General features: G+C 44.3%; 1 protein-coding gene across 13 annotated transcripts in view; it reads right to left on the bottom strand.

Moving 5' to 3' along the window:
• Positions 1-5,380: 5,380 nt before the first annotated feature.
• The window catches only part of WNK2 (WNK lysine deficient protein kinase 2), a 106,411-nt gene continuing 99,752 nt past the window's right edge, over positions 5,381-12,039 (bottom strand). For all 13 annotated transcript variants that reach the window (XM_039888474.1, XM_039888467.1, XM_039888470.1 and 10 more), the window contains 2 exons: positions 8,454-8,559; positions 5,381-5,581 (listed from right to left, as the gene is read on the bottom strand). In XM_039888474.1, the coding sequence (XP_039744408.1) occupies positions 5,556-5,581; positions 8,454-8,559 (132 nt within the window). In that variant the 3' untranslated portion in view covers positions 5,381-5,555. The remainder of the gene's footprint in view (positions 5,582-8,453; positions 8,560-12,039) is intronic.

Raw genomic sequence — 12,039 nt, 5'->3', positions numbered from 1 at the left:
TATATGACTTGAACCTTTTATAATTTGTTACTCATTTTTATGGCCCAGAATATGACCTATCTTAGTACATGGACCATGTACACATAAAAAGAACTTGTGTTCTACAGTGGGTGGAAAGTTTGAGAAATGTCAATCAGGCCAAGCAGGTTGATAGCGTCGTTCAAGTCTGCTATGTTCTTAATGATTGCTATGGTCAGTCCACAGAAACAGGAGGGATCTCAACCCCAAATTTGGTTCAAATATTGAGATTGAAGACAGCACATATATACATATAGGAGAGGATGAAAAGGTTTGTTAGCCACATAATGAGACTTTCAGCTCTAAAATGAGAAGGGAGACTGTCTTAGGGTTTTTATGGTAGTTAGCGGGTAGGGTCAGCTCAAGGGCTTCCATTAACAGCAGGAATTTCCCACAGTGCCCAGGGAGTGAGCACCAGGGCTTCATATAAGCTTTCCTAGATGTGGGACAGAAAAGGAAGAGGGAGGATTTAAATGTTCAGTAGACAGCACAAATTGGAGTCAGACTTTATTACAATGGTGGTTTTTCTACTTGTGTCAATTATTGAGGGATATTGAAATATCTGACTATAGTTGTGAATTTGTCTATTTATCTTTGCATTTGTTTTCCTCATCTATTTTGAAGCTGTTATTAGGGGCATAAATGTTTAGAATTTTATGTTTCCTTAATGAGTTGACCCTTTTTCATTATGAAATGTCTTTGCCCTCATAATAACCTTTGCTCCAAAATCTGCATTGTTTAATATTAATAATAGAGTCACTCTAGCTTCTTTTGATTAATGTTAGGATGGTATATCTTGGTCCACCAATGCATCTTTCTTTATATTTATAGTATGTTTACTGTGTGCAACATATTATTGGGGTTAACCCAATCTGTAAATTTCTTTTAATCAGAGTGATCACACCATTTATATACCATGAGAAATATGGTTATTGATATAATTAGGGTTCAGTCTATCATCTTGCAATTTGATTTTTATTTATCCTATCTGTCCTTTGTTCCTTTTGTTCTCCTTTCTGTGGTTTTGTGTGCTTGAATTCTAAACCAAGAGCTCTGTGTCCCTCAGAGTCAGTGTACTGACCAATCCTGTGTAGCTGGCCTGGTATGTTCACCACTGGCCATTGTCCTCCAGTCCACGGTTCTGGTGCTTTAGCGATGGGGAGGACAAGCTCATGTGGGGTCCTGTGAAGAGACTAGTGGGTGATTCCTTCCAGTTTTCTGCCACAAATATGTCTTGACCACCCCCTTCTCTCCCTCCCTCCTTCTCTCCCCACCCTCATGTGTGTATATATTTTTATTCACTTTAGTTTGAAAATATGTGTGCAAGAAGTTTCAATCTTACAAATAGCTTTTGTGCCAAAATTATTTAATAAGCCACGTGTGATCAACTGAATGTGTCCACCCAAATTCATATGTTAAATCCCTTACCCCCAATGTAACTATCTGGAGTAGGGCCGTTATGGAAGTAATTAAGATTAAATGACATCATAAGGGTGGGGCCCTGATCTAACAGGATTAGTGTACTTATAAGAAGAGGAGGATGAGAGAACAGAGCTCACTCACTCTCTCCACATGGGCACAAAGAAGAGGCCACTTACATGATAGTCACCTATCTGCCAAGAGAAGAAACCTCAGAATAAAACCTATCAGCTGGCACCTTGATCTTGGACTTTCAGTCTCCAGAACTGTGATAAATAAATGTCTGTTGTTTAAGCCACCCAGTACGAGGTATTATTATGGTGGCCCAAGACACTATGTGTTTTTGTTTCCCAAAGAGACAACATAATAAGTCAAGGCAGGGCTTCCAGAATGGCACAATGAAACTGACAGTTAACAGTAAACATGTTTAGGTATTAGATTATAGAGTCTAGAAATGTATGCGTAGGCTTTAACTAGATGTTTTCATTCCTTTGGTTGTCATGTAGCTAATAGTCAAAGATTAAATAAAGTATGTTAATCACATCCTAAAGGTCTGCCTGTAAAGCAAAAATATTTAAAAGTACACTTTGCTTAATAAAATAAATAAAAACTCGAAATATAAATTCTGTATCAGAAATAAATATTTATTTATTTGAGATAACAGAAAAATGTAGCTAGTTGAGCACAAAACAATCATAACTTAAACCAGGGGGCCCTAACCCCCCGGCTGGACCAGTACCAGTCCATGGCCCATTAGGAACAAGGCTGCACAGCAGGAGGTGAGCAGCAGAACAAGCAAAGCTTCATCTGTATTTGCAGCCGCTCTCCAGAGCTAGCATCACTGCCTTAACTCCACCTCAGATCATCAGGCATTAAGCACCAAGCATCTGGTACCAAAAAGTTGGGGACCACTGACTTAATAACAATGGTAACAAGACATTCAATTTCTGCCTTTTCCTTTAAAAATAACATCGCTGATGAACAATTATGAGATATTTTATAGAATCTTAGCTCCTCACATTAGGAACTGAACTAATCAGACTAAAGAAAACCACTGAGGCTTTCACAAGAACTAACCAATTAGCTTCATCCATAACCCCTACTCCCTAACCCTCAATCTCTGCCTTTAAAAATCCTTGATTACAAACCATTGAGGAGTTTGGATTTTGTGTAGTAGCCCCCTGGTCTCCTGGCTTGGCGTCATGCCAATAAACCACTCTAATTTCTCCATTACAAACCTTGGTGTTCAGGGTTTGGCTTTGCTGCATGTGAACTCGCTTTGGTTTGGTCACAGTATAAAGTTACTTATAACCTGGAAATGTAGTGCACAATGTCAGTGTGCACAGTGTACTCTGAACAGTACAACCTCTGTTACTCAGAAGCCTTGGCGATGCTTTCTTTTGTTTTGCTGCGTTTTCTCAGGTCATAGAAAATCAACCACCCCTTTAATAAGATGCACATTGCAGAGCTGAAGCTATTTCACTCACATATCACAGCAGACAAGGCAGGACAGTGGGCTGTGGGAAGCCCTCCAGGACAGAACTAGAACTTTAAAGCAGAGCCTGCAGCTGGAATAGACAGAAGCCAGGACAAACCTGGACAATGCTGCTGTCCCTGACCTGGCAGGTCCTTCCTATTCCAGAAATCCAATAAGTAGCAATGAGCACCCACTGCTGGCCTCTGTCCAAAGGTAGAGCTTCACTTTTGGCCACAGTGCATTGTGCAGCAGCTATGGTCGTTGACGACTGTTCTGAGAGGTATGGGATATGAAAGATGCTCTTAAAATTTGCCCCCGGAGGCTCAAAGCCAAGTGTGACGTATAAGAGGTAGCAAAGACCCCTCCAGAGGTCTGGTGAGAGAGTCCTGCTGGAGTTTTGCAGTAGAACATTGCAGGAAGGTGAGCAGCAGCAGCAAGAGGCAGAGGTGGGGATGGTGAACCATGTCTCAGCAGCCAAGTCCGAAGAGGGGGATACATCTGGTATTGAGTGAGGTGGACACCAGAGCACCTTGGACTTGGAAAGGGAGATTAAGACTTTCCCTTGGAGAGCTGGAGGCTGGCTGTGCAAGGCAGAAGAAGACCAACGTTCGAGATCCCACACACACCTCTGTAACCCAGGGTGGCAGTTTTATTATCACCATCAGTAGCTTGTCCCTCCACCTGTGCTGATCGACACTACAATGGAAAACGTCCAGAGGGCCATGTCTGTTTGCAGGGAGGACCCAACCCACTGCTCCGAGTTGGGGTGTGGCAGACTGCTACTGAGGGTCCTAGGAGGTAAGGAGTACAGACTGGCTCCTGCTCCAAAGGCTGCTGGGAGAGCGAGTCAAGCTCCGGATGTGCTATGGTGTAAATAAGTGTCTCTCTGCCCTTGCAATTTTTACTGTTAGCTCATGTACTATTTTTACGATTTACCACTAATTACTATCTTACCACCTATTTTTACCATTAGCACCTATTACTTAAAAGAAATTATTTAAATTTGCCATCAAAAAACATAAACTGCATTACTATCATCAACAGAAACCCAGTAGCAGGAGCCACAAACATGGTGACAAACCAAACAGAGTAAAAACACAGAATGGCATCATGTCTGGCTACACTGGCTCCTCTGCTTTATCATAGGGCTGAGCAGGGGCCAGAGGCCCAGGCACATGCTGGGCGTGTCCACTGGGGCATGCCTGCTGGCAAGAGATGGGGTAGGCAGCCCCCATGCACAATCACACACTGTTCCCACCAGCCCCCAAGACACCATGTCCATACATCCCAACACTGATACCGTGCTTATACATCCCACACCGAGCCCACCTGCCTCCATGCTGATGCCCTCTCCCACGCTGTGCCTGCCTACCTCCACACTGGTATCTTGCCCACTCCACCTCCCCCATGGCACCTGCACACCATGCCGGCAAACCTCCATACAGATGCTGTGTTGGCAAGCCCTCACACCATGCCCACAAGTCCCCTGAGAAGCTGTGGGAAGTGGGAAACCCACATCTCTCTGCTTTCATCAGCCAGTTGTTGTACAGGAGTCTTAAGGACTGGCATTTTGTTGTGATGAAGGTAAATGATGTCTGGGGCCACCTGCGACAACTGCAATGTCATATATAGCATCTGTGGGCTCCAACGGTGACACGCCCCAGATGCTGCTATCCCCCAGCCCGCATTCACACCGAGGAAGCACTGTTGCCAGACGTCGATGAAAACAAAGATGCAATTCTCCATCCTGATGTGGGGTCCCCTGAGTTCTGCCCCAGGCCCAGTGTGAGCCAGTGCCCACAGGCCAGGCTACAATTTTACCACCCACATCTCTCTGTGAGGACACTCGCAGGCTTCTCACTTTATACAGTATGCCCTGGGCTCCCACCATAGGGCAGGTCTGTCCTGCTACCCTTCGTAGCCAGGGGTCTCAATGTTTCAGGCCATTATGGATGCTCCACTGTACCCAGGAGTGGGTTACATGCCTCCAAGTGACATGGAACAACAGAGTGAGAGGGTCAGCAAAATCAATGGAGCTGTGTGCACAAAGGCCTGAGTCTCTGCAGGCCAGGGGACCATCACTGGAGATATGTACTCCTGCTCAGCTTCTAGGGTCCCATAGGCATTGCCCTGGGCCTGAAGCGGGAAGTGCCTGGAAATATACCAGGCTACCTGCCATCCACAGCCTTAGTTGCTTCTCTGAGAAGTGGGACCATGTCACCTGTCTGACTTGTTCAGGCTACTGTCCGATTCAAAGACCCTGAGCTAAAAAGAGCACTATAAGTCACCTCGAAAACTACAAATGTTCATCACCACACCCAAAAACCCCTTGGCTGAGGGTGCCCCAGATAGCCTGTTGTGTGGTCTCTGGAGTTTCTCCAGCACCCCTCACCTGTGCTCACTGCTGTATGAGGCCAGTTGCCTGTCTGGGGGCCACTGGAAAAGAGAGTTTGAAAAACCAAAGTCCTTTTTCCCCCAAAATATTTTTTATTCTTGCATTACATTTGTGTCTCCAATTGTGAATAAAAAATGCTTAGAAAGTGGTTACAAAACAGTGTGAACTGACACAAGGCGCGGACTCGCCTGCTCTGCATGAGACGACATGGGGCCTGGCGTCTGGGTCAGATCGGCCTGCCTGGGCTCAGTCGGGCTTCTCACTTTCAGAATCTAGAAAACAAAACCACCACAGCTCATTATAAGCCCTACATGGTTGCACCAGGCCCTGGAAGGTGGAGCAGTGATGCCAAAGCAGTCACGTTCTTCAGAGGGCCCAGAGGCCTGACCAAAACCTGTGCACCATGCAGGTGGACCTCAGGTAGCCTCTGCCCTCTGGCCACCTTCCACACTGAGCAACTGCCTCAAATCAGACAGGGCGTCCCAGAGCCTGCATGCTTGAGGTAACAGAGAGCAAGCTGCCTCTGGCTCCTTGGGCACATCAACCCCAAGATGCCCCAGCCTCTGCCCAGGGCCAACAGAGATGAAGCCCTAAATGTGGTCATGAGGTCCCCATTCCCTCCATGAGCAGTGGCACAAACCCTGACTGCATCTCAGTGGAAATGTGAGAGCAGCAGATGGGGGCAGCCACCCAAGCTGGGTGGAGCAGGAGGCGCTGTGACTCCCAGCTTGAATGCATGCAGACACACAGACCACTGAGCATGAGGACATCAAGGATAGGTAGGCCAGGAAAACATACTGAGCACCACAGGGAGGAAGAGGTAGAGGGGGTGCGTGGTGGGTACTCTCCCCGCACCGACACCTGTGACATGGCCCTGTGCCTCTGGAACAGCAGAGTCCCTTAAATGACTCTGATGGTCTCAGCCTAAATCTTCCTTCTCTCACAAGGCCCAGAACCAGATGCCTCCCCCTGTGCTTCTTCCACAGAGTCACGCAAATCCGCTTTCTGGGAGAGAGCCAACATGGAAAGGGGTCAGGGATACCATTTAGTTGACCATGAGACTCCCTCTGTCCATGGGTCAGTCCTTCCCACATCGAAATGCAGTTCAGTTTGAATGGCTGAAAGCAGAGGGAATAGGCCAACTCAGGCCTGGAGCTGGTAGAGGCTGGCTGTCCTTGGGGCCCAGGCCACACCCAGTGGGAGCTGTGTGCAGAAGACAGGGTCCCACCCGACACTCCACTCTCATTTTAAGAGCCTGGCGGCACATCATCTGCTACACCTGGCTCCTGCTGGGGAGATGACACCCACCGCCTGTCTACCTACCCAGGTGCCCTCTCCTGTCTTCTCTATAAAGCTGGCTGGTTTGGCTTTTAAGGGACAGAGTAAGAAAAAGAAGTTTCACACTGTTTCCAAGCAAAAATGTTTATTTTTCTCCTTCAAATATACAACCTCTTGGGGATTCCATGCCACTGACCATTTGTATACAAGGCTAAAGTTCTAAAGCTCAAGTTGGTGCAGGGAAGTGGGAGAAGGTGGCTTCTACTGCCCTCAGGAACCTGGCACTGAGACTCTACAAAGGATCCAGGGGGCACCTCACGGAGAACAAAAATCTCTTACTACAGGATTGTGCCCTGGCAGAAGATTCTGCATAATCACCTAGAAAATTCAATTCTAATTGAATTGATAGAATAATAAATTTAAACCAAAATTAGTTAGCTAGTTTTGGTGAGGTCCCAAAGTACAGCAGAACTCTACAATTAATTCACAGCTGGGCAGCCCAACCAGCTGCCTCCCTGCAGAGGCTGGGAAATACTCTGGCTAGTGAGGAGCAGGGCCTTCAGCTCCCACTAGGGGCTGTTTGGTGCCCATTTGGGATGAGTCCTACTGATGTCTCCAGGGGAGATATATCCCTGCCCAGGCAGGGTGACCTTGGTGCTTGGACAGCAGTCTAGGGGACAGAGGAAGGCAGACCAGCCTGCAAGCACTGGGCAGACAGAGACCCAGGTAGCCACAGGCCTCAGTGTAGATGATGGAAAAGGAAGGAGGGCAGGCAGGAGAGTGGGTGGACCCCCAAGACAAAGGGGCCCCGCTGTCTCTGCAGAGTAGCAGCCTGCCTGTGCTCCTGTTCTCACACACACACTTACTTTCCCCACCTCACAGTAGCCCTGCCTGGCTTTGGATCTTTGAGGGCATCTCTGCTCACCTAGCACTTTCCAGCAGGTTCCACACAGCCAAACATAGCTGCTAATGTTCCTTACTAAGAGATTAACTACTACTAGCAATGCCTGGCCCCAGGAACCATGCACCCCTTAAGAACCTCACTGGCAGCGCCTGCAGTACAGCAGTTGAGGGTGTTCATCTGTCTGCTGCCAGTGACGTAAAAGCCCAGAGAGACCTTTCATGAGCATGAAGCAAAGCTCCCCTACCATTTGCAATTCTTCAATATTCAAGGTCACTAGTTCAACTTTTTTTTTTAAAAAAGCCACTTATAAAAGAAAACTAAAAATCAGACTTTAGCTTCAGACTTGTAAACCATTTATGCCTCTGCAATTTAATAGGAAATAAAGATATCAACACACAACACAATTTTAAATGAAATGCACCTTTCCCGATATATGGGTTTTTTTAAATATCTCTTTCCATCAGGGAACGAAAGGCTGTAATTCAAGGTACTGTAATTCTGCAGGGAGATTACAATGTTCTAACCATCAACTCAAGTACAGGAAGTAGGTGCAAAGACTGCAGATGTAGACCAATGGAACCTAAGAAGAAACAGTGTTTGCAGCAATAAAGAAAGCAAGGGTGGCCCTCACGCTGGCCCCTTCACTAGGTACCTTTGGGCAGCCAGGGCAGGGCTCAGAGACCAAATGACAACCCAGTTCCTCTGGGCTGTTCAATTCAGAGCAGAGTAGTTAGAGAGCTATGTAATCTGCAGCCAGGGGTTATGTGTTCTGGCCACTGGAAGCCTTAAGAACACGGGAAGCATGGGCCTATCTGCTACACCCAGGCCTGGTCCCCAGGTAGGGCTCTGGCTGCCTTCCTGGGCTGCCCAGCTACTCCAAGAAACTGAAGCTGGGAACAGGCTTCTGTACTGGCCCAGAGGCAGTGCACAGGGTGAGGCTGAGAAGCCAGAGAGGGTAGTACCTGGCACGGGCAGGGTCAGGGAAGTTCCAGGAATGACCGTGGTGGGTAGAGGGCCAGGTGCCAGGGCCAGACATGGTGTCCCCACTGCTGCTCGAGGTGGATTCATCTAAAAAACAAGAAGAGGAGGGTACATGTGGCTGCAATCATCTGGCATCCCCCAGTGGCCCCAGGGGTTCCTAAAGTTTCTCTATTCTTAGGCACCTTGGGGTTCCTTCTAATAGCTGACACCATTGACAGTATAGGGCCAGAAGCAGAGACTCACCTTGCCTCATTCCTCAAATGTGCAGCCTAGCCACCTCTAGGCCACACACTCCAGGTATCCACAGACCAGAGCAGGCTCTCTGGGGCCTGATCCCTGAAGGTGCAGTGAGAGACCGCACATCTCAACCCAAAGGCCTCCTGCTTGATTGGTCAGTGCCAATATGAAAGGACCAGAGCAGCCAAGGGCTTTAAGGGGCATGTGCCCAGAGCCTGGGAATCAATGGCAGGGAAGCCCCGCTGCTCTCCACACCCCAGAGGAAAGCACAAGGGTGAGGCAGTGAACAATGATAGTAAGACTAGCATGACCATGACATAGAACCTTTCAGAAGAGGAGACTACTGAAAGAAAAGAGAACGACAAAGTTCAAACTCCCTACACAAAATGTTGGCAGATCTAACCCAGCAACTAAAAAAGATAAAACATCACCACTTAGTGGGGTGTGCCCCAAGAATGCAATGCTGCTGTCTCAGTGGAAATTGTTACACCTCACCCCAGCAATAAAATGAGAAGGAACCCCACATGATGTTCTCCACAGATGCATGGAGAACATCTGAGGAGTTCCACATTATTTCAAGGAAAGCACAACAGCCAAGGCCAGAGGCACCTCCTCCATCTGTGAAACGGCTCTACAGAACCCGCAGCCAACCCTGTACTGATATGAAATGCCAAATGCACTTCCCCCAATGCCCCCCGCTCCTAGTCAACGTGCATAGGAAGTCCCAACCAAGGCAAGGAAAGGAAGAGAAGCATAGACTAGGGGAAAAAAAAAAATCTTTATTTACAGATGACGACATTGTGTACGGAGAAAACCCAAAAGAATGAACAAACCAATTTCTAGAGCTAAAAAGCAAATTTTGCAAGACTGCACAAAACTCAACCATATTTCTATATACTAACATACAATGGGAGATTGTAACTTTAAAACAATACAATTTACAACTGCGTTCCAAAACATCCACTACCTAGAGATACATTTAATGAAATATGTGTGATACCTTTACATTGAAAACTACAAAACTTTGCTTATAGAAAAGACATAAACAGAAATGTCATTTGTTCATAGGAATACTCAATATTGTTAACATGTCAAATCTCATCCAGTTGTATCAAAAGATCCAATACAATCCCAATCAAAATTCCAAAAGGCTATTTTGTAGAAAATGACAGGCTGTTTGTAAAATGTATAGAAATATTAAGGACCTAAAAAAAAAAAAAAAAATCAAGAAATTCTTGAAGATCAACGTAGGAGGTCTTACATTATCAGACATTAAACTTACTATAAAGCCACAGTGATTAAGAGGGTACAGTACTGACATAAGGATAAAAGAATGGCTTGATGGAACAAAACAGTGAGTTTAGAAATGAAGCTACACATATGTAGCCACTTGAAGAATGTTGGAAAGAAAGGTGCTATAACAACCATATATGCACATAGGAAAAAAAATTGACCCTTAAATCAAACCATACACAAAAGTTAATTTGAGGTGGCTTACAGGGCTGACTGCAACAGCTAAACTATGAAACTTCTAGAAAAAAACAAAGGAGAATATCTTCCTGGTCCGGTAAGAGGCAAAGATTCCTCAGATAGAACAAAAAAAATTACTGAACATAAAAAATTTGATAAACTAGACTTCAACAAAATTAAAACTTCTGCCATTTCTCTTTCATCATTAAAAATGAAAAGACAAGACACAGGCTCATAAAAAAAAAATAGTGGACCTGAGTGGTTCGAACCTGTGTTGTTCAATGGTCAACTAGAGTTTCGATATGCAGTTAAGAATCCACATAGCAGGCTGACTATAGTTATATGTGGATTTTGACTGCACAAGGGTTGGCACCCCTAATCCTCATGTTGTTCAAGGGTCAATTGTATATGGCAAAGGATATATAATGAATTCCCATAAGTCAATAATATAGAGATTTTTCAACTTTTAAATAGTAAAGATCCCTGACCAGGAACTTTACACAAAATGGCCAACAAGAATGTGTAAAGGTACCCAAAGGCAAATGAAAACAATAAGGAACCTACTTCTAGGCTTCAAATTCTTTTTACAAATAAATTTTCAAATACAACATCCCACACACAATTTTTTAATAAGTCACAAGACAAGACAAGGCAATAGAAAGAAAAACCAGGTGAAACAGAAAATGGAAACTGTAAAATACTACATGAAAGACAGAGTTTGAGAATTTGGGCAGAGAGCTGGAAACTATAAAAAAAGATACAGTAGATGTGTGTGTGTTGGGGGATGAACAACAAATACAAAGTCTTCAACTGAAAAATACAATAACTGAAATTAAAAACTCAATGGATAGATTAATAGCAGCTTAGACACAAAAGGAAAAAATTTTGTGAACTAAAAGATCTGAAGAAAACATCTGGAATAAAGTATCAAGAGACAAAAGATGAGAAAATATGTAAGAGGCCAAGGAAAGAGTAAAAGACCTCACATATGGACTGGAGTCTCAGAAGGAGAGGAGGGGAAGAGAGTGGGGCAGGAGCTGTATGGGAAGAGATAATGGCAAAAAAAAAAAAAAAATCCAGATTTGATCAAGAAATCAAGCCTTTGAGTCATGAAGCCCTATGAAGTCTAAGCAGGATAAAAATGTATATTCTTAGGCACCACATAATAAATCTTATGAAAATGAAAACATTTGAAGCCAGAAGAAAAACAATTATCTTCAAAGGACCAACAGACTGGCTGCTTGCTTCTAACAAAAACAAGGGAAGCTAAATAACAGTGGAATGAAAATGTCAACATGCTTAAATAACTGCCAACCTAGAATTGTATATCCACTGAAAATATCCTCCAAGAACGGCGATGAAACAAAGACATTTTTAGACAAAAACTGAAAAATTAATTACTAGTACACATATATTTAATGATATTCTGAATGACCTCAGATGAAGATCAGAGGCAAGAAGGAATGAAACAACACAACTAGTAAAAATGTAAATAGCTGTGGATGAATGTGACTGTATAAAAAATGTGTTGTGGTATTGAAAGTCTATATAGAATTGAGAAATAAATGCCAAAGGGGGAGAAAATGCAGTTAAAGTGTTTTATGGTCTTTGTATTGTCTAGGAAATGGGTAAGAAAAAAAAGATTTTGATAATTTACACTAAATATAAATGGACAAAATAATAAAAAACAGAATTAAAAAACTAAACAGAATCATACGCTATTTACAAGAGATACATCTAAAACATAAGGATATAGAAAGACTGAAAGTAAAGAATGAGAAGCTATATGCCATGTAAATAATAACCCAACATGAGCTACTATAGTTATAGCAATTTCAGACAAAGTAGATTTAAAGGCAA

The sequence above is a fragment of the Pteropus medius genome, unplaced genomic scaffold, assembly GCF_902729225.1.
Source record: "Pteropus medius unplaced genomic scaffold, Ma_sr-lr_union100, whole genome shotgun sequence".
Lineage (NCBI taxonomy): Eukaryota > Metazoa > Chordata > Mammalia > Chiroptera > Pteropodidae > Pteropus > Pteropus medius.
Note: the sequence above shows the minus strand (reverse complement) of the source record. Positions and strands in the feature narration are given on the sequence as shown.